The 24,140-nt window shown below is 38.0% G+C and overlaps 1 protein-coding gene across 3 annotated transcripts; it reads left to right on the top strand.

The window, feature by feature from the left end:
* The first annotated feature begins 7,041 nt into the window (after positions 1–7,041).
* Positions 7,042–22,795, top strand: si:dkey-89b17.4 (zinc finger protein 646). Of its 3 annotated transcripts, XM_042776233.1 has the most exons (5): positions 7,042–7,314; positions 14,845–17,571; positions 17,972–19,123; positions 19,199–19,291; positions 20,373–20,506. In XM_042776233.1, exons 2-4 carry the CDS (start codon positions 15,059–15,061, stop codon positions 19,275–19,277), a joined length of 3,744 nt encoding a protein of 1,247 aa, XP_042632167.1. In that variant the 5' UTR covers positions 7,042–7,314; positions 14,845–15,058; the 3' UTR covers positions 19,278–19,291; positions 20,373–20,506. The 3 variants fall into 3 exon arrangements, with proteins under 3 accessions (XP_042632167.1, XP_042632165.1, XP_042632166.1); XM_042776231.1 differs by lacking the exon at positions 19,199–19,291 and having other exon boundaries at positions 7,045–7,314; positions 20,375–22,795; XM_042776232.1 differs by lacking the exons at positions 7,042–7,314; positions 19,199–19,291 and adding an exon at positions 7,329–7,984 and having other exon boundaries at positions 20,375–22,795.
* The last annotated feature ends 1,345 nt before the right edge of the window (positions 22,796–24,140 follow it).

Here is a 24,140-nt window from a genome sequence, read left to right as displayed (position 1 = left end):
GTTATGGAAGTGGATGGTTCTATCCATAATTTCAAAACAGTCTTTTTGGCAGCAGTACTTGCAGCTTATAAAGTCCATTTTTGATGAACATTCAACTGGAGACTGGAATCGTCTAACAAAAAGTAGTGGATCTCGAGGTACATCTAAATGCATGAGATCCGAAAGAACAGAACATACAGTTTTCCAGAAAGGAACCACCACCGGGCATTCCCAAAACATGTGCAAGTAAGAGCCTACTGTAGATTTATTACATAAATGACAGTAAGCACCATTGAGACTCCTAATTGAGATTGTATATGAGTGTCAATGGACCACTTGAGAGATAGGTGGCGGTAATGCACTTATAAAGGGTTAGTTCACCCAAAAATCTAAATTAGGCTGCGTTTTACTCACCCCCGAGGCATCCAAGGAGTATATATATTTCTTCTTTCAGACGAATCCAGTTGGAGTTATATTAAAAATTGTCTTTGATCTTTCAAGCTCTATCATTGCAGTCAGTGGGTGTTGCATTGTTCAGTCCAAAAGAAGTGAAATAAAAAGCGCCCATCCAAAAAAAATAAATGTGTCTCACACGGCTCTGGGGGGTGAACAAAGGCCTCCTGTAGTGAATCGATGTGTTTTTGTAAGAAAAGTATCCATATTCAAAACTTAATAATCACTTGAATCTGGCTTGCACTCACTGTTGTAAACGGAAGCAGTTCCGGGGGAATGACGTATGAGGTCTGCCATAAAGCAAGAAGAAGAAGAAGACGCCTCACATGCAGGCTGAAGATGAAGACGCGAACGCACTCATAACAGTTCAGACATTGCAGTGAAAATCAGAGGTAAAAAACTATATAAATACTGTTCAGTTTTTTGCACAGACTGATCGTCTTGTGTCTTTACACATCAGTGTATTGTCACGAGCCACAAGGTTTAACTTGGTTTTGTTTGTGTATGTTTTATGACTCTCAAAGCTTTGATTCCCATCCACTTACATTATAAGACTGACTGCAACGGTTTGAGTTAAAAATCTCAGTTTGTGTTCTACTGAAGAAACAAAGTCACCTACATCTTGGATGCCCTGGGGGTAAACAGATAAACATCAAATTTTCTAAAAAGGAAAATTAATCCCTTTAAATATCCCTTTAAAATCTTCCTAACAGGTTAATGCGAATTCATTTGAGACAGTGCTAAATCATACCATTTATGTGTCTATTATTTTTGATAGTTTGAGAAGAATAGAAACTCAATTTCATTTCAAGGATATGCACAAGAAAGCATGGCTATTACTGTTGCACATACAGTACTTAGGGTTAGATTCCAACAATCCTCGAAGTGTTAAACTACGGCATATAAGTGAGTGAATGAAACATCAAATCATGCAGCTTTTCTAAGTTATTTTATATATATAAAACAAATATATACTTTTTTTTTTGTACTTTTTTTTTTTTGTTATATGAAAGTTACATTAAAACTCTTGGAAACTTGTACCTTATTTTTCATTATTATTTATTTATTTTCCAAATAAATTAATGTATGTTTTGTTGTTTAACCTTGTCCCAAATTTTTACTCTTTAAAATTATTCAAAAAGTGTAAGTATAAGTATTTTTTGCAAAGTTTTATGGTCATGATTATGAGTAAAAATGTACAAAAGTTATGAAAATATTATTTCATTCTGTGTATTTAACGTACATAGAATGCTAGCTAAAATTAGCTTCAGTAATTAGGCTATTTTACTCCAAAAATATTTAAAATCTCATTTTCACCACAGGATTTTATCAACCACAATATAATTGGAAATTATATTTGTTCATAAATAAATAAATAATAAACAGTGATAGTGTGAAATGTATTTTTAGAGTTTATTTTCCACATGAACATAGTTTAAGAAACACCCATAGGTAAAATGATGTAAAGTAAATGGCCTCAAAACTGTAACTGCAGCCTTATTGAGGCCACTTGAGAAAGATTTAACAGCTTTAATTAGTGACCTTCCTCTGCTAATTTACAGACAGGTATGACCTCATGACCCTCCTGGAAACTGTGTCAGGGATTGGTGATGAATAACACAAATGCACTTCAGGGAGCTGCTTTATCTGTGAATAACACTGGTTAGTAATGCAGTACACTTGCTTGAAGTGATTTATGGTACATTTATTACAGTTCATGTAGAGGAACCTGACATTATAATGAACCATTTTCATGAAACACCCCTCGATTTAAGCTGCCAACCTTTAAATTACTGGATCTTTAACCGCTAGGTCACACCACCCACAATAGTTCTCCTGTGACTGTTCCATTGTAAGCTGCAACAATAATAAAGATGAGTCAGAAAACAGAAAGTAGGTGGAGAACATAGAGAACAATCTTCAACTTAATAACACTGCAGTACTTCTTTTGCTGTAAATTTATCGTATCTGCTTAATTTATCTGAATAATTACCATCACTCTGGGAAATTTATGATACAGCAACTTGAACAGACAAAAAACGAAAGAATTTAATATTATTATACCTACACAATCGCATTACATACCATATACCAGAAGGTAATAGCGTTTGTGATGACCAAATAATACAGCATATAATTCCACGCTCAAGGGTATTCACAAGCTGATAGTAATGGGCAGAGAGACCTCTGCTGGAGCACTGAGGAACTTTCAGGCATTGACGTGACAACATTTGTTTTCATTAAGTCAGTTTGTTCACTTTGGCATTAATTTGCATTCTGTACAGTAGACTGAGTGATTCCTGTGGCTGTGGAGGAATCTTTGTAACAAGAAAATGTTTTTTTAATAATTTTGATCTCTCTCATGGTCGACCTCATGACGATCAGACTATATATCATCTTGCGATGTTTTATATAAACATATAAATTATAACTTGTAATGCATTCTGTTTTATTTTAATCCTATTAATTAAAATTGTGGTGAAACTGATATGGCATATGTTAGAGCAACTGTTTGTAATTTTTACTTTGGAATATCAGTTTTAAATTATAGCCTACTTCTAATAAGGTGAAAGCCAAAAAAGTATGAAAAGTGAAGTCAAAATATAGCTGCTGTCATCTTGCACCAATGACGTCATTTTGAGCCGAGATTGAGGTCTCTACAGAGCAAAAGTGGACGTTTCTGACTTTGTGGGTGTTTCTAAATGATGCAATGAAAATGACCCCCTTACCTAACCCCACCCCTAAACCTACCCGTCACTATGACATCAGTCAATCAGGTAACGAAAATGCCCCTCTGTTTTGGTCTCTCCCACCGATCTGGTAACTCCCATTACTTTCCTGCAGAGACCTATACTTGTTTGAGCCTGAGTCTACAGTAGAGATTCATTTGGAGCCCAAGTGGAGCCGTGGTATAAAAGTCCTGCCCAAATTCCTGCAGACCCAATCATAAGCTCACAATCATGACGCCACACCCTGTTTTTAGCATCAAATAACTTACTAAATGCAAATTTATTAGAAAAACAAACACGTATTGGGGAAAAAAAATTCTGAAGTGTAATTTGATTTTTTTAGTTTGGCTCAAGTCCCATTCGTTTACATGGAGAGGGTGGGGTTTATAGCTGTACTTGAGCATTTGTTGCTGCCATAAAGCAATCTGCCCTTTTTGCAGAATTTTGTACACCATTTTCAACTAAAAACAGAAAAACTTTTATGTTGAAAACACAAACTTTAAAAAAAAAAACAGGTTTCAAAGTGTAAGTTTATGAAAGCAACATCATTATTGTCTGTGAATTTGTGAAAATGGTGACGTCATGCGCATGCATATTACATGTTCAGTCTATAAGTATGTATGTGCACAGGTGACTTTGAAACTTGCACTTTGAAATCTGTTTTCAAAAGATTGTGTTTTCAGGTACATAAAAGGCTTTCTGTTTTTAGTTGAAAATAGTGTACAAAATTCTACAAAAAGGAGATTGCTTTATGGCAGCAACAAATGCAAGTATAGCTCTCGACTGTTATTACAACAGTGATATATTTAAGAAAGTGAATTCCACTCACTTTACTTGTAGGGGGCTCGAAAATCTCAAAAAAACACAACCTTAATACACAGCATATAGAAAATACTTTGAATAATGCTGGTAACCAAACAGTTGGTGGTAGCCATTGACTTCCATATCAACTGTTTGGTTACCAACATTCTTCAAAATATCTTCTTTTGTGCCCAGCAGAATAATGAAACTCATCCACGTTTGGAAGAACATGTGGGGAAGTAAATGATGGCATCATTTTCATTTTGGGGTGAAGTATCCCTTTGTTTCACTTTTCATACCCTTTTTTACTGTAATTGCGGTAATTACTCAAAATTTGTTTGTACAGAAATTTTACAGAAATATGATCTTGCAAATATTAAATTATTTTATGTAGGACTCATGAAACAAATTGATAGAACTGCAGGCATAAGGTACAAATAAATATTACTGACAATGTTTGAAAGTTTCAAGATTTGAAAACATTTTAGCGTTACCTTCAGAGATTCCAACTGAATAATGGAAAGCTAATAAAAAAGTGCTTCAACTAGCAAAAATACTAGGCACAACATGGACCAGTCATTATTAAGCAAGTAGCAACACGTAAAGGCATTATCCTCCAGAGAAAAAGATAGCAGAGGGCAGCTGATCATACATTATACTGATAAAAATCACAAAACAATTCAGTGCATTGTGAATAATAGTGCAGAACCCCTCTTATCTACATGTCTTGCAACAACACAGAACCATTTGAGCGTGGACTGAATTTCAACTGCAGCCATAAATAAAACTACCGTCTCTAGTCCCTGTTTAGCACAGGCAAAACCAGACCAATAGACAATAATTTTTCCAAATTCACCTTTACTGAAAACCTCTGAGACATGTCAGCTCTTCTAGCCCTCATGTTGCGTTCCGGTCATTTTGACCTAGAGATGATTTTCGTTTTCGCGAAAATGATAGTTAAGGTTATCACGTTGGACTAAAATGTTCTGACTTAGCTCACACAGGGAATAACAACTTCCCCCAAATTTTGTAAAATAATATTTTTACTTTTCTGTATTTTTTCCCCCAACTTAGTTAGGCTTGTGGTGTTCAGGGTCAAAAATGTATGGCCTACAAACAAATTACTTGTACATTTCTTATTTTGCTTTATTATTACCAAAATCTTGGATTCAGTCTTTTTGTAAACTGGTTTTCTTTCAAATTAGCACAGGTTTTGTATTTCTTTTCGGAACTGATCATAGGCCTCATTGATCTGAGTTTATATACCTCGGTTTTTTAAGTGAACTCTGCCAACATTATTCACAAATAACACTTTTTTCACTCAAACACTAAGGTGTATAAACTGAGATCAGTGAACAAAACAATCACTAACTTAAAAAAATAAAAACAAAAAACATCCAATCTAAAAGAAAACCAGTTTAAAAAAAGACTGAATCCAGGATTTGGTGATAATATAACATTTTGGGAGATTAACAAGCAATTTTTAAAAGGCCAGTCATTTTTGACAGGGAACAGCAAATTAGGATTTTCAGCATACAAGGGCTAGATGTATATGGCTCTTCTATTGCTGCTTATTTTTTTAACTGAACATTTGGTTTATTCTGGCTCATATTTGAGGTATTGCTAATAGTGTTACTCACAAATGCTAAAATATTTGTTTTCCTAAATTAGAATGGGTCTAATCTTCTGAAAATATTATGACTTGCCACAGATGGAGCTCATAATTAATTATATCCAGAAAAGACTGTGGGATACACGCAACTGCAGAACTTTGATTATGTGCCATGTAATGGTTTATGGTTATGTAATCATTGCACATTTGGTCTGCTGTAAAACTAAACAAGCTGCAGATTTGCACATTCATTATAATGAAATGTCATACCAAATGCCAGTGTGTATTTTTATTTTTTTTAAATGCATCTCAAAATGCATATAATGAAGTTAGTTCGTTAATGTCCAGAGTTAGCAGACCTGGACAGAGAAGCTTAAATATTTATAAAACATTCAGTATTTAACTTCCATTCACATAACTTCCATTTGTGTTATTTCAGTTTTAAAGACATTATTGTTAAAATGTTGAAAAGAAAAATAAGATTATTGAATAAGTTGGTATGTCCAAACTTCGACTCTTCTTGTCACACTTAATGCTTTAGTGAATATTTTATCATAGGTTTATTACTGAAAGTCAGTTTCTTTATAGACATCAAAGGCCCAGAAAAATGCATACACAATATAACACAACAATGTATGCAACCAGGACAGTACATGAAACTGCAAATTCAACGTACATAAATATCAAACCAAATGGTTTTGGCCACTAAATATAGTAATTAAGAATATATAAATTTATACCCTTCAAAACATGTGACACTTGAAACTGAATGTAAGCCGGTGTGGTTTTATTGTGTTCATGTACTATAGCATAACAGCATCTATAGCAAAAATATTGTTTAGGACAAAATTCACAGAGATATATATTTAAGAGGTTTTAATTATATGTTTAAAACCAACATACGAAACCACCAGACTAGACAAACAAGCATTGTACTTAAAGGAATAGTTAACCCAAAAATTTACATTCTGTCATGATTTACTCACCCTCATGTCATTTGAAACATTACATTAAAAAATATATATTTTGAAGAATGTTAGCATGGGAAAAAATACTACAGATGTCAATGGCTACCATCAACAGTTGCATTACTAACATTCTTCAAAATATCTTCCTTTATTTTCTGCAAAAGAAAGCAATTCATACAGGTTTCCAACAACAAAAAGAGTGAATAAATGATGACAGAATTTTAATTTTTGGGTAAACTATCCCTTTAAGTTTGGCTGAAACCTTTTGGGTACTGAAATGCATTCCTTGTGGCAACTACAGCCCCGGTCGACCCTCTTATACTATAGTATTCCAGTGTAAGTAAAAGAATACCATGAAAAAACATGGTACTTTTTGGTTGTTGGTGGTATTTCAGTGTTTGGATAAAAAGTTGCAGACACTGTCTATTGTCTACCCAAATACTGGAGACAATTAACGCAAACATCTGTTTTGTGATTTTAGTGAAAAATTATGTCCACGGTGCATTGGACAGTGTTTACTTCCAACGCGAACACACGGAGAACGAGCGCAGAGTGACGCGGTGGAGCACGTCCGCAGCTCTTCATCCCCATTCATCCCGCAGCAGGAAGTGTGCTGAATACGCCGAGAAAAAGACGGTGGAGCCGCCCGCTGAAGGAAAAAAAAGAGTTAAAAAACAATTATGGCGAGCGACTGAACATGCCGTTTATTCTCCGCGCAATCAAAAAGAGCATAAACCCTCATCCCTGATCATTGTGCACGTCTGTAAGTCGGGTAAGTGGTTGCAGCTTGAAGGTGTTTGTTTAATTGCACACAATGGCCACATTCATTGAATCAGAGCTCGCGAGCCTTCGGATCTTTGTGTCGCTAGGCAGCTAGCCGATTAGCACTGACCTTACTGCCAAGCAGAAACCATTTTACACTATACATATATCGATCCAGTCATTTTTTGGGGTGTTATTTATCTACACGACTATTTTGCGACGTCAGGATGGTTTATTTAGTTTGTTTTGCTCTCGCTTTCCGCGCTGGTATTGTGAGGGGAGGCTAGCGCGTTAGCTGCGGGGGGGTTGTCGCTGTCAGAGCGACACATTAAAATAATCGATGCGATCGCGTACGAGCCCTGGATGTTTTTCGTGCATTCGAACCCACACACGGGGTAAACCAAAAATGAGCGTGGATATTCCGTCCAAAAGCGTGTGACGCTTCGAAAACAATCGCTTTTTCTGACCTCACACTCGATCTGGCTGCTGTAGCCCACCAGCTAATGTTTGCACACCGCGACTAGCATCCTGTGAAAAACATTCGGGTCGGGATGTAAATTTTGGTCTCCCTCATAACGATGTACACACCTATTTGGCTAATAGAAATGAACATATATCGAGCATATAACTGGATACACGACATTTTTGGTCTTGATTCGGGGCTTTCGGCGTCTAATTCGGTGAGTCTGGGGAGGGAACATGACACGGAATGTCGGGTATCTGCATCTGCTTTTGTCCGGATAAAAAGCGGGTGTGGGAGGCGCAGGCCAAGGTCATAGCGAGGCGATAATGCTTACATTTTATATAAAAACAGGCTTAGTTCCAGTGGACAAAAAATATTGTTATTATTGAGGGTGTACAGACGTGTTGGGCCCACCCGTTTGTTTCTTTGTTAGCTGCGCCATTGGGAAATAACAAAAAAATAATGCATTGCATATTTCACCTGTAACAATGTTTTGGGGGGGCTCACACACACACACACACACATATATATATATTATAAATAATAGCAAAGTTGCTACAAATTATTTTTGTGTTTTTTTGAGCCTATGTGTTTTACAACTAGCTAAATATTTTAGTTTTTAAGAGAACTTAAAGGCAAAATATGTAGTCACCGCTAGAGGGCGCGGATTCAAAATAAACAAAGACCTGTAATTACATCAGCAGATTCGCGATAGAAAAACTTCAGTAACATGTTATGGTATTACAGCTGGGAAATTACAACAACAACAACAACAAAATACATTCTGAGACATGAACTGAAATGAATTGTGAATTTTATTAACATTAAATAGTCCTCCTCCTATTTTCACCTCAAAATTTTGGGGAGGATTTTTTGGCCACTGGATAAACTAGCATGATCTATAAAGGTGCAAAATGTATTTACTTATATTTAAGAATTTTATGATATAGTTAACAAATTTGGGAAAATTTCTTATAAAAAAAAAAGGAACAAAATTTCAACCGAGGGGGGCCTTTAATCGGTCCGTGACCTGTGCGGTCGTCACCGCTCTGTAAAAATGCATAACATATAAAAGCGTCTTTGGTGTTTCCATATGTTTTCTACAAAACAAAACCAGAAATCAAGGGGTTATGACGTCATTGGCAGGAGACACAATGACACTATGGACACGGTGCGTGTCACTAGTTAAAATTGCTAATTTCACTGGATTTAAACATTCTTCAAAACATTTGGGGTAATGGACGTACACAAGTCAGCAAAATATATAACACTGTTCTAGTGGTTTTTGGATATTTTAATAAAAAAAACTTACATATTGTGCCTTTAATGTCTACAGTTCCTCTGAGAATTTAAAAACTTTAAATTTACATTTTTTTTTTAGGACTGGATAAGTAATAGAAATGAAAATCTTAAATATCAAGGAAATTGCCTTATTAAATATATATTTTTCTAGCTGGAAAATATATACAATACATATCAACATGTTTCAGCTTTGTAGCATGCTATAATGTTGAGAGCTCATTTGACATATTTAGATTAAAGGGAAAATAAAAGCTGTTATAAATGTACATTGGTATTTTTATGTGCTTAGCTGTTTTACCTTTCACATGGCCTCTAGCCTATATTTTAGTTTTTAACTTTAGTTTTCATAAGAGAACTTAATGTTTACTGATTCCCTTGGTCGTCAGTGAATAGCACTTTCCAGGTTCATAAAAATAATGGAAATTTTTGTAGTAAATTAATTTTCTAGTTACATTCTGCTCATATGGATATTTCTTTTGTGTGGATTAAAGCTTTATTTGCAAGCCATTTGTTATGTTTGATTTGCAAAGCTGTTGTTTCTCTTTTTAACGTTTTTAACAGAAAATCGTCTGAATTATTAATTTTTGATTTCATAATCCATATCACAAATGCCTGGAAATAGTATAGAAAAGTCTTAGTCAAAACAGTGGAGTCTGTCGAGTTTATCTCTGGTTATGCAGTGTAAAGTTTCACTTACATTTAAACACTAATGTATTTCACAACACCAACAAGAAAAAAATAATACATTACCATGTTTTTGTGATGTGTTACCATGATAATGACATATTTTTTGGCCTGTGCGATAATTCAGTTGTTAAAGTTCAAAGAATATATCAGATGTGTCATATATCATTAAGTACTATGATATTACCATCTATACCATGATTTTTATATTCTTTGACTCCAACATGTTGTAGTACTGCTTCAAATGAGCAAACATGGTGGAAGTAGTCTATTTGTATATTATTACATTCATTTTATTTTGTAAATCTGGACCCATCTGGCACTTTGCAGTATGGATCTTGACAGCGTTGATGAGCTAAAGCATCCAGATGGTCTTGAGTCAGAGACCACTGGTCAGGTTATATACCCTAAGGGTATGCGATCTTAATTCAGATCACAGATGCTGTGAGACTAGATTCATTCCACATACAGCAGACTGTGTTATGCATGAGTGATGATCACATCATAAACACTTCACATAATCTGTATTGCAACTTGTAGCACAAAATGTACTTGCAAATATAAGAAACAGTGAAACTACAGTATCTTTGTGAATTTTGAAACTTTAGGTTAAGTGAAACTTAGAAAGCCTTAAACCATCATTTCTTCATAGTATATTTCATTGTTTCATTTCATATATATATATATATATATATATATATATATATATATATATATATATATATATATATATATAGTTAATAATTACAGTAATACATGCCTTTGTACCAGACTTGCCTGATCATCATGAATAAATTTAATTACAGTTATAATTAGTAGCTTGAATGTGATTATTTAAAATATTGTTTTGAAATGACATAACATGGCTATGTAAGATAAATACAGTATTACATTTTGTAAAGTAACTTGGTGATCTACAAATACATGCTGATTCAGAGCTACAATGAAACTATACTTATGACCCATGCAAAGTAATATGATGCGTTATGAAGTATTTTTCTTCAAACCTTGTTGCAGCTCTAAACAAGATTGCTCTTGCTTTACTGGCCTCTCTTTTACTGCCAAATCACTTCACATTGAAAAAGGTTTTGATATCAGTCACACGTTTTCTGAACATTGGGTTATTGTTGAGGTGGCTCTATTGAAGTTATTGTACTGACAGCAACTTAAAGGAATAGTTCACCCAAAAATGAAAATTCTGTCATTTATTACTTAAAGATGCTGTATGTAAGATTTTGACTCTACTCGTATTTCGGCACCCCGGGTTGCCAGTTGGCTGAAAACACACCGTATTTAATTTAATTCATCATCAAGTGCACTTGTTCCTGTTTGTGTCGTCAATCTGGCAACCTGCGTGTGCGTCAAGCCTGAGGAGGAGGGGCTGGGGGGAAAAAACCCTCCAATATTTTGAATTTGTACTGCTATACCTAGTTCAACCACTCGGTGTGAATCCTACATACAGCACCTTTAATTACTAATTTGTGTTCCGATAATGAACAGAGGTCTTACGGATTTGGAACGACATGAGGGTGAGTAATTAATGACAGAATTTTCATTTTTGGGTGAACTAACCCTTTAACGCCATACAACAGGATTGAGAGAGGCAGGAAAATAACCCAGCTGAGCTTTCTAGTGTTTCAGTTTTCTGATGGCCATTGTATGTTAAAAGAGCACTGTTTCTTTCATTCCAGTTGTGTGTTAAGATGAATTGTTCCCCAGTGGGGACTAATTAAATTGAACTTGTGGTCATGCATTTTATTTAGTTCTCTTAAAGTAAATTCCACTTGAATAATGCTGTGATTTACATTTTAGCATGAATGAAAAAGTCGTGGCACTTATTTCGAACTGTTGCCAAACACACTGAACACTTTTATTGAGCTCCAGCTACAAAGATTTGGATCAGGCTGGTTCTGTATTTAGATTGGAGCATAAGTTGCCAAAGTAACCAAGATTCACTTGCTTTAGTGATGCCCATGGCAGTGAGCTTAAGGAATTGATTTTATATGCAGTACTGGCATGTAGTGAAAGCAACAGAAAATAAGAATCATGCACGTGTTTTGAAAAACACATCTGATTGTTTTAACCTCTTTGAAATTGTTGAAAATGAGGACTATTTTAGAGAGTGACTCAGTATTAAAATTGGGTTCATCGGTTCACAAAAATATAAAATTTGGAAATAAAATCATGTTCAGTCTTAATCTTGGATCTGATGTGCTGCCAAAATCTCATCGCATACAGGTGCATCTCAATAAATTAGAATGACGTGGAAAAGTTCATTTATTTCAGTAATTCAACTCAAATTGTGAAACTTGTGTATTAAAATAAACTACTTCAGTCTGTGTTTACTGAATTTAAGTCTTTGGTTCTTTTAATTGTGATGATTTTGGCTCACATTTAACAAAAACCCAAAAATTCACTTTAACATCTCAACATATTAGAATATGGTGAAATGCCAATCAGCTAATCAACTCAAAACATCTGCAAAGGTTTTCTGAGCCTTCAAAAGGGTCTCTCAGTTTGGTTCACTAGGCTACACAATCATGGGGAAGACTGCTGATCTGACAGTTGTCCAGAAGACAATCATTGACACCCTTCACAAGGAGGCTAAGCCACAAACATTCATTGCCAAAGAAGCTGGCTGTTCACAGAGTGCTGTATCCAAGCATGTTAACAGAATGTTGAGTGGAAGAAAAAAGTGTGGAAGAAAAAGATGCACAACCAACCGAGTGAACCGCAGCCTAATGAGGATTGTCAAGCAAAACCGATTCAAGAATTTGAGTGAACTTCACAAGGAATGGACTGAGGCTGGGGTCAAGGTGGCATCAAGAGCCACCACACAGACGTGTCGAGGAATTTGGCTACAGTTGTCGTATTCCTCTTGTTAAGACACTCCTGAACCACAGACAACATCAGAGGCATCTTACCTGGGCTAAGAGAAGAAGAACTGGACTGTTGCCCAGTGGTCCAAAGTCCTCTTTTCAGATGAGATCAAGTTTTGTATTTCATTTGGAAACCAAGGGCCTAGAGTCTGGAGGAAGGGTGTTGGTCCATCGTGTTTTTTGAAAACCAAAGTCACTGCCCCCGTTTACCAAGAAATTTTGGAACATTTCATGCTTCCTTCTGCTAACCAGCTTTTTGAAGATGCTGATTTCATTTTCCAGCGGGATTTGATACCTGCCCACACTGCCAAAAGCAACAAAAGTTGATTTAATGACTATGGTGTTGGTGTGCTTGACTGGCCAGCATACTCACCAGACCTGAACCCCATAGACAATCTATGGGGTACTGTCAAGAGGAAAATGAGAAACAAAAGGCCAAAAAAATGCAGAAGAGCTGAAGGCCACTGTCAAAGAAACCTGGGCTTCCATACCACCTCAGCAGTGCCACAAACTGATCACCTCCATGCCACGCCGAATTGAGGCAGTAATTAAAGCAAAAGGAGCCCCTACCAAGTATTGAGTACATGTACAGTAAATGAACATACTTTCCAGAATCCAACAATTCACTAAAAATGTTTTTTATTGGTCTTATGAAGTATTCTAATTTGTTGAGATAATGAATTGGTGGGTTTTTGTTACATGTTAGCCAAAATCATCACAATTAAAAGAATCAAAGACTTAAACTACTTCAGTCTGTGTGCACTGAATTTAATACAGAAGTTTCACAATTTGAGTTGAATTACTGAAATGAACTTTTCCAAGACATTTTTTGAGACACACCTGTATGTGACTTTAAAATAAAAAGATTTCCTTATAAATCAACTGCCGTGCCATATAATTTATCAAAAAGTACATTGTCTGTCGTTTTGAATCTGAACATTAATGTGGTATTGGAGTTTCTTATTTTGGCAGACTAGCCAAAGAGGTCCCGGGGGATGACAAAGCACTGTTTTTTTGGTAACCTTGGTTGTTTGTAGGAGTTTGTATACCTTTAGTTGTATCAAGCTGCAGATAGTGATCTTCACCGTTTGCATTCTCATTCGTAGTCATTGCATTGCATTGCTGCATGTTTGCATTAAGTTTAATTCTGCTAAGTTTTGTTGCATTGTATAAGTAGTCTTAAATTGACAGCTAGTATTGACAGTGCATGATTTCTGGTTGCTTGTTGTTGCAAATTGCTCACTTCAGCTGTCAAAGTAGCTTTTCCATTGATATTCAATCAATCTAAATTGAAATTCTTTGTCAAACAAAGGAATAGCTCAGTGGTAAGAAAGCCATTATCGAGTATCTGTTAATCATTTTTGCCTTGAGATATTTTGACCCAAACCTCTTGTTTATGAAAGTGCTTTGGCTCATTGATGTTTTTAGTCTAAAATAAAATGCTTGCATGATCAACATTTCTACTGGGTTGAAGAAAGAAGAGATGAACATTCTAAAATTTAAGAAAACCTATTCTGCTTTAATTCAGTTAGTCCAGAAAAGATTTACTAGTGTTATTTGAAATTACTGTATGTTTTTAGTGACTGCATTTCGCTGAGTTCTTGAGGCTGCAATAACCTTAATCACCATGCAGTTGCTTGATATATTTAGAGTACATTCTGCAAAAAGCTGTCTTGATCATCTAGGTGGTCACTAACAAATTTAATGACTGATAAAACATATTCTTTCATCATTTTAGGCCTTTCTCATATGTATTACAGATAATCTCTAATTTACTTACCCTTTGTAAAGCTGTGCTTATGCTGTGTTTTTGTACCTGAGTAAACAAAGACAGCAGAGTTATCAGCCGTGCTGAGTACAGCTGACGTCAACATGCAGGTACACAAAGCTGGCTCATGTTCAGCTGCTTTGAACCTGTGCATCTGTCATATGACCTGAATGTGAGATCAAATGTGTCAAAGCTAACATCACATAATGTGGCCAATTGACTATCACAGTAAATGTTTTTCGTCAAAGGCTCCTGATTACTCTTAATGGACAGCTTTAAGAACCTGCTTTTGCTTGTTACACATTTAGTATGAGGATGTTTTAAACTAGCAATTAGATTTAAAAACTCTTTCTGTCACTTGAGTGTAATTTTTCATAAGTACATTAAAGTGGTGAATATAGATACATTGTTAAATGAATTTTATTTCTTTTTGTATTTTCTCAGCTTTCCTCTGATGCCCCACAACTGTCCAGACCCTCTCTGAACTGCTGTGATCGAGTGGAATTGAAAGGCTGATTGGAGAGAATATCTGTCACCCAGGTAAAATGGCTGATACTACAGAAGCAGAGAGCTGAACATCACACATTGCCCCCTTTTCTTCTTTGTTCGAGGATCATTTTATGTGGACATTTCCCCCTTCCATTTCAATTTTCTCATCATGGCTATGCATGATATGAATCGTGCCAAGGGTTTCCCTTGCAAAGAATGCGACATCATTTGCCCAAGTACACCTAGCCTACTGGAGCACATGAAAGCACACTATCATCAAGAAGATAATGGCAGATTTGAATGTGAGCAGTGTGGACGCATTTTTAAGCATGCCAGTAGCTTGGCTTCTCACAAAAAAACTCATGAGATGGGCTCCTTTCAGTGCCCAGTCTGCACCAGAACATTGCCCAATGCAGTGGCGCTAAAAAACCACCTCCGCATCCACACCCTGTCTCCAAGTGCCCAAGCTGAAGAGGAGAACGATGACAATGTTGATGAAGACAGGGATTATAATCTAGCACAAGATCTGTCTGACGCAGCTTTCAGAAGTCACATAAACAATAGTGGAATGATGCCTGGTCATGACCATGACAAACAGAAATCTCCAGGATCTGAAGATGCCTGGGACAGACCATTCAAATGTGACCAATGTGACAGGACATATCGCCATCATGGCAGCTTGGTAAACCATAAGAAGTCTCATCAAGAGGGGACGTATAAGTGCAATGTCTGTTACAAACAATTCAATAATCTTGCAGCTCTTAATGCTCACGAACGCACTCATTCAAAATTTAAGCCCCCTGGAATGTCCATGGGGGTCCTTGTGCATGAAGCACCATCTGACCCTCGCTCCCTTGGCCCCCAGAATGATGACATGGCACCCAGTTTTTGCCATCTTTGTCAAGTTGCTTTGCCTAATAAGAATGACTTTCAAGAGCACCTTTTGTTACATAATGCTGCATCATCTTCGTTGGGGTTAACACGTAGTTTCCCAGGGATAGTACCTCATAATCTTAGTTCTGTTCGCTCCCCAGCGGTGAATCCGTATACACCTGCTCTAGGTGACTCTCTTCCACTGCCTCCATTACCCGACAAGCGTTATGATCCAATGCTAGGCCCTCCTGTTAATAACCCCATATATACCTGTGCTTACTGTGGAGTGGGACATCCTGACTTAGAGAGTCTCAAAATTCATTATCTTACCCATGACCCTCACACCACAACACATGCTCAAGATGGCCCTGCTATTTTAAATTCTGATGGACTGGCTTCAAACTCTCAACCATCAATATCTTCATCCAATGGTGAGACAAGGTCTCAGGCACAGAATGCAGCCATTGATGATGCTGAACGCAGATTTAAGTGCCAAGAGTGCGGGAAAAGCTATCGACATGCTGGGAGTCTAGTTAATCATAAACGCTCCCATCAAACTGGTCATTATCAGTGCACTGTTTGCTGTAAGCAGTATCCACACTTAGCTGCACTTCATAGCCACCTCCGTAGTCACAAAACCCGGCCAAATTCACAGTCGATGGGTACAGAGGGAGATTGGCTTTCCTCTGAGCCACTGACAGGGCTAGACTCTCAACAAGACTTTGTACATTCTCAGGATCAGGAAAGTGGTGCAACAACACCAATTTCACTGCCCGGTAATCTTGGTGATGCAGCACACTTTGTCCCTGACAGTTCCCATAACAGTGGCCTGGATTCACTGGAATTCCATGACCGATTCAACGGCTCTCTTGCCCAAAGCAGTTCTGGTCACTCACCTCTTCCACAAAGCCATCGTCAAGCAAACAATGTCAACCAAGGCGGTATGACCAATGGCTACATGGGTAACATGACCTTCCATAGTCCTGGTGGTGCCTCCCTGCCAGCAGGCAGTGCGAACCTCAAAGAAAGTACTCGCCAGAGACGTAGTCATGACCAAATGCAGTTTGGAGGTGTTCAAGACAACTCCCAGGGCAACAGTAAGAGAATGGATAACAAAGACGATGACGATGGAGAGGTTTATCAGTGCACAGTCTGTGGAAACCATTACGCCAGCCTGAGGGCACTTCGCAGCCACTTACGAAGCCATGGGGTTAACCAAGGGGCAGGACCCTCCTCTGCCCTCTCTCCAATAGGTGAGCAAGAGTGGAGGAGGCGACAAGAGGGTAGTACAACCAGTCTTTTGATCTGTAGCACATGTGGCCAGAGCTTCAGCAGAAAACAGGACTTGATTAACCACGAGCTAGTTCATGGACATCCCCGGTCAGATGGATCTACACAGGGCTTGGGTGGCACTAGCTCTAATTCTAATGGCAAAATGGATGGAAGGAACCACATTTGCGTTGACTGTGGCATGTTCTTTGCAGATCGCCATCAGCTGATCACTCACCTGTGTCCAGGCAAGGCGAGAGCGGGGTCATTGAACAAGGGTATGAATGGAGCTAAAGGGATGACGGGTGGTGCAGGTACCAGTGGCAGCGGGGGCCCTGTAGACCCTCGGCAGTTGCCAGACTCTGATGATCGGCCCCACAGGTGCGACCAGTGTGGAAGGAGTTACAGACACCCCTGCTCCCTGCTCAACCATAAGAAATCTCACAAGACTGGGGTCTTCCGCTGCCTTGTCTGCCAAAAACGCTACTACAACCTACTGGCTCTCAAGAACCACCAGAGGACTCATTTTGACTTAAAGAGGTTAGCCAGCATTGCATGTGCCCTATTATACTCTTAACTGTTTAGTTCTCTTTGCATACTTTGAATGCTTATATATTATCATGAGTTCCCCACTCATGTGATTACCCAGGTCATCACTGAATGAATAGATTTTAATGAAATTTTGAGTGTCAAGGCAGTGTGCACTGGTGTTTTTTTCCCATTAGAGAAGACGAGGGCAACAAACATAACTCATACTGATATACACACACACACGCAGTTGAGTCTGAATTTCATAACGTCTGTACCCCATTTGAGCATTGTGTAGTCATCCTTGTATTTGTAAGGGGACCTTCCCTTTTTCTGATTCTTCCTTTTTTAGAAGAGCATTTTAACACTGCTTTCTTATCTGTTGGTTTTTGTGTGTTTTGTCTCTTCACAGGCACAAGTGTGAGGAGTGTGGGAAAGCCTTTAAGATTCAGAAGCAGCTGATAAATCATCTACGGCTACACGAAGAGCACAGAGCAAAGACTGGAGATCGAGACCAACGGGTTCAAAGCATGTCTCATCCTAATGGTGTCCGCTATGAGGGGGGCCCATCGCAGCTCCAAGCTATGAGGATGGGTGACCCCAAAATTCAGAATCCTCCTGTGAACACCAATTATGGTCAGCCTCAAGGTTTCAAGAAACCATACGCAGGGGCTAGGTCCCAGCAAGTTGATGATGGCAGCGGTCGCCGCCCCTTTGCTTGTGATCAGTGTGGACGTACTTACCGTCATGCTGGCAGTCTGGCCAATCATAAGAACCTACATAAGATTGGTGAATACCACTGCAACGTGTGCAACTCCACTTATCCAAATCGACTGGCAATGAAGAACCACCTCAGAATGCATTTCGCTCTTAAGAAATATACCTGCTCTGACTGTGGTAGGGGCTTCAGGAACCAGAGGCAGCTTGAAACACATACCAGCAACCAACTCTGCAAAGATCTTCCTGGTCCCCTTCCTGGTCCCAGCATGCAGACGGCCCCTCCTCCAACTGAATATGAATGTGATGGGTGCTCTCAAGTCTTTAATACAACCACAGATCTGGCCTCACATAACTGCAGTGCCCAGCTTCCTTCTTCTTCTGCCTCCCTCAACAGCTCTAATATGAGCATGGATACAGTTGATCTGGGGTCTCCAGAGCGTGAAGAACGCCCATTTACCTGTGACCTTTGTGGCTGCTCTTACAAGCATGCTAGCAGTCTGCTGAACCACAAAAATACACACAAAATTGGCAACTTCAGCTGCTCGTATTGTGACAAGCCGTACACCAACTATATGGCCCTGCGCAATCACATGCGAATCCACACGCAGAAGAAGCGGCATATCTGCTCAACCTGTGGCAAGGCTTTCCGGCTGGCCCGCTTCCTTCGGAACCACCAGAGAGTCCACGAAGAGGGCCACACTCGTTTTGGCTGTCCCACCTGCGGGAAGAGCTTCCAGGGTCGTTCTGGGCTGGCCAGGCATCGCTGCGGGGACAACCAGGTAGGCAAGGAGGGCATGAGGAAGGCCATTCCAAGCACAAGAGAGGGAGAGGAATACCGGTTCACGTGAGTTTACGTCTGTTGTTCGTGATTTTTGAAGTGAACTAGTAAAGATCACAGGTTTCTACATGTCTATTACAGGTATATGATCTCCAATCCGGCTTCCTCGGGACCATACGCGTGCCAGAATTCGGATTTTTCTGAAGTTTGGACAGTATGATTAGTGGAGACCAGATAAGTTACCCCCCTTTGCTTTCAGTTAGCAATATGCACTAGATTGTTAGGATGTCTTGATATAATGGGTAAATTTTGATTTACTTACTAGGTACATGTGTGTGTATTGTACCAAATCATTGATTCCCTCCTTATTAATTGATCTGATTGATAGTATTCTCGAATGTATGGTGTAGTTTACTGTTGTTACCATTTGAACGTTCAGTTGCCATAAGTACTCATACTAATCATCTTACATCAGCTGTTGTGCTTCCAGTAGTAAATACTGATCTGGGCTCAACAGCATTGAGCAAACCATGGGACTTTGATCCATTTATTAAATGCATGTTTACTAAATTATATAAATATAGCTTTGTTACTTTTAGGGTGACACATAAAACTCCATTTGTTGTAAATTTTAAGCAGAAAACATTTTTGAAATGTGCCAACGTACTAACACAACTTTCATACTAACAAATTACATATATGATGAACATTCATAAATTCACATACAAAACAAGTTCACCACACTTATTTTCCATGTTTTATTCCCACCAGAATTTAGGTCAAATCCCAAAATCTTATTTGCTCTACAATTATGTGATAATTTTGATCTAATTCTATACATGGAAACATTTTTACCTGTTGATTTTTTTTTGTAGAAATGCAATGAATTTAAAAACAATTTCTCATTCAGTTCTGATGACTAGGTCTGTCCTGTAGGCTGTTACAAAATTGTACATCTACAATTCATATATTACCACCATGAATTATATAGATTTTTATATCACTGCCTTCATTTAAACACCAAACACAATTGGTTGATACTGTGATGTATAATTCATATTCAGTTTATTCGCTGCCTTAATAGGCAATGTTATTCAAGTAATCCTCTCCAAGCTGGGCCAGTTTTTTTGAGTTTTGGCAGCTGGATTCAAGATCATATACCTGTATTTGTGTATCCGTCTATGCAGTTATCATTGAAGTCAGCTACATGTTGTCAGGTTACTTTCAGACTAATCTAGTTTACTAACTATTGAGGGGTTAAAAGTACAATTAGCAGTTGAGATTTACTTTTTCTCTCGTCTGTCTCTATCTTCACAGATGTGACCAGTGTGGCCGTTCTTACCGGCATGCCAGCTCGCTCCTTAATCACAAAAACACCCACACTGTTGGCATCTACCATTGTGCTGTGTGCCCCAAGACCTATTCCAACCTGCTTGCACTCAAGAACCATCGTCGCATCCATTCTGAAACTCGACGGCACCGCTGTCCAGAATGTGGCAAGGCTTTCCGTGTCTCCTCCCAACTACAAAATCACAGCCGTGTGCACCAAAAAGAGCGGGAGTTTACCTGCACTCTGTGCCAGCGGAACTTCCCTACCCAGGCAAGCTTCCGGCTCCACTTGGAAATGCAACATGGCTGTGCCCCAAAAACATTGCAACAGCCTGGGGTTTCGTCCAGTGGCTCTGATGTGGGTTGGGGCTCTGGGCTTGACCTTACGCTGATGCAGGCCCAGGGACTGGATCCTAATGGGCTCCGAAAACTTAACCCATCACACCACGGCCCCAGTGGCAGCAGCTCATCTGGGAATCAACAACAGCAGCAACACCAGAGTTGCAGTGAGGCGGGGTGCAAGTCGCATGTTTGTGATCAGTGCGGCCGTGGTTACCGTCATGCCAGCTCGCTTCTGAATCACAAGAACAGCCACAAGATGGGCACTTATTTCTGCAACTCCTGTCAGAAGGAATTCTCCAACCTGATGGCACTCAAAAACCACAGACGCATCCACACAGAACCCAAGCGTTACCAGTGCCCAGACTGCGGCAAGGCTTTCCGTGTCTCCACCCAGCTCATCTGCCACCGCCGCATCCACACCAAGGAGAAGCCTTTCTCGTGCCAGCAGTGTGATAAGCACTTCTCCAGCAAATCCAACTTAAGACACCATCAGAAGGTCCACTGGAACAGTTCGGCACCTTCTTCCAGTCTGAATATGGGCACCAACTTCTTGGGTATGCCTTCTGGGCCCTTTTTATAGTGATGGGAACTGGGGGAGCAGAACTTGTGTTTTTTTTCTTTTTCTTTTTTCTTTTCTGAGATTCATGCCAAGGCTTTTGGAGGTGCCAAAACCCCCATTCCTTTTATTCTCACTCATCTCTAGTGCGTGAGGTGTGGCTGTGAGGCTTTTGTTGAACGGGTTGTTGTTTAGGTTAAGAGAACTATCCCTGCATGTACCCTGAAACATTGGATTAAACAATGGACTTACATCACGTAATGACTGTTAGTTTTAGGTCATAGTGATATTTTCCCCACCCTCTCTCTCATCCTAAACACCACAGGTGACCTTACTTGCATTTTCATAGTTCCCTTTGGGGGTGGGGACATTGAGGTTCACTGCCTTCATTTCTGATACCAGCCTTTCGAAGAAGTGCAAACTAGCTGGCGTCTTGTTTTAATTTTTGAAAACGAATTGCTTTCAGATGAGACATTTCCATATATATTGTGTATTAAACAGCACATTTCCCACCATGGTACTGTTAGATCAGTATTGTTTTTGTGATGTCTCAATGGGCAGGTTACATTATAGTGACTTTAGGTTCAAAATGGACACGTATCCCCATGTTCAGGGTAACCGCTACAAGAAAAAAGCATTTGAAAATCATACATTTCATCCCATGCCCAGCTACCCCTTTGACTGAGAGTCTTGAATGCATTCTCAATTTTCAATCCTAGACAATACAAAGAAAACACGTTGACTGTCTGATGAATTCCTAGAAGTGTCGAGCAACTTGTATGTTTAACAAGTAGAAGTAACTATGTTTAACAGTGTATAGAGCGTATTTGAAACCTCTTCAGTTATTGGGGCAACACATTTATGTGTTGTGTAGGACTGTCAAAGTTTTTTTTTTTTTTTGTATTCCTCCCCCTTTCTGTTGATGTTCTAACTTTTCTAACTTGTGTGGTCCTTGCAGCACGAAGATGAGCTTCAAACCTTATTATTCAGCAGATGACAGCATTGTGCTTATTGGGTTTATTTCTTAGTAGCATCATTCATTCTCACCCTTTCATTTTATGATGTTGCTCAGAACCCATATTTTAAAACAGCAATTAACTTGCTAGTGTATAGAAATGATAGGTTGTGCTATGAAAAAAAAAAATGGGAGAAAAGCGAAAGGGGAAAAAATGTATATTGATAGGCTTGTAATGGCATTTGGTTTTACCTTGTATTGTATTGTATCTCTGACTGTATTATTTACAGGAAAACTTTTATAAAAGATCACTGTAGTATGCATTTTATTTATATTAACACTTGTAACTGAAAACGCTAGTTTTAGAGCTCCCAGTTTTAGGATTTCTTGTTTCAACCCCTCCATTCTCCAGAGGCTATCGGACACAGAGTCAAGAATGGCAGGACTCCTAAAGAACACTTGTTATAGTGACTGTAATCTCCTCTTTTGTTGCCATTATTTGTTATGCTTTTAAACGAATATTTCTGTCCCTTGTGCAATAAACAGGGAACTGTAATATTGTGTGTTTTGATTGCAGCACAATGGGTGTAAACATTTCATTGTATTATTATTGTTTTTCTCACGTGATATCGTGTTTGTCCCCCTTCACGCTCATGTCAAGATTGGATTGGATTTCACTCTTTAAGTTGACACGTAAAGGAATGATTTTGTAATCATAACAATCAGCAAGGCAATCTTGTTTTAACACCTCAGTTATACACTATATATATATATATATATATATATATATTTTTTTTTTTTTTTTTTTTTCTTTATTTAATTGCATTTTACAAGTTTGAGATTGTTTTTAAGCTGTATTACCTGGGAGCACTGGTGCTAAGTAAATGTATTTTGAGTTAAAATTAAGTTGTATGTGCTATGATCAAAGCACGGGAAGATTATATATTTATGTACCTATAACCTTGCAAATCTTACACAATTGGACAATTAAAACAGGAAAATCTTCCCAGGTGGACAGTTGCTAAAGACTGATTCCAAATATAAATGATACAATTTTAATATTTTTTTTCTTCCTTGTTTATATATATATATATATATATATATATATATATATATATATATATATATATATATATATATATATATATATATAAGCTATATATATGCTCACACACACACATGCACATATATTTGTGTGTGTGTGTGAGTGTAACTGTATATATTTTTTTTATAACTACATTTTGATAATTAACTTCCTAACATGTTTGAATTATAACCTCAGTGCTCTCAAATAATAAAAATAAATAGCTGGAAAATTAATGTAACACTTCAAATTTATGTGTGAAAGTTTGCCACCATCTGGATTCAATATCACGGTGTCCTTGATAAAGTCTGTTTATTATGAATGTTCCCATTCATGGATTTTAGGATGTTTAATGCAGCACCTGAAAGCTGGGCTGTGGTCGGTGGTCAGTAAGATCTTAACGGAGTAATCAAATAAGAACACAACAAATTCCTTATTGTTACTTGTAGTTAAAACCACATATGAGTTTGCTCCTGTTTTACAGTACCCTGCCTCCTTATTCAGACTCCTCACTAAGATGATCCTTTATATATCCTAGGTATCCTTCTTCCCACTTTTGATAAATACACAATTATATAATTTTTCTATGCACTATAATATTTATGTAATCGTTTTACTTTTTTACTGAATTAACTAAAATCTAAATAGTTACTCTTTTTTATCATTTTTAATTTTTTTGTTGTTTTGTTTTAGTCGGTGGTTTCCCTCTTTACATTTAGCAGATTTTTAATTTGTTTTTATTGGGCGTTTTTCTCTATTTTTAAGAGAGTTTAGACAAGAACGCGTGACATCAGCGACAAGAAAAGCGCGCCATTCA

This window comes from Cyprinus carpio, chromosome A19 (assembly GCF_018340385.1).
Source record: "Cyprinus carpio isolate SPL01 chromosome A19, ASM1834038v1, whole genome shotgun sequence".
Classification (NCBI taxonomy): Eukaryota; Metazoa; Chordata; class Actinopteri; order Cypriniformes; family Cyprinidae; genus Cyprinus; species Cyprinus carpio.
This window is presented reverse-complemented; position numbering and strand designations above follow the sequence as displayed.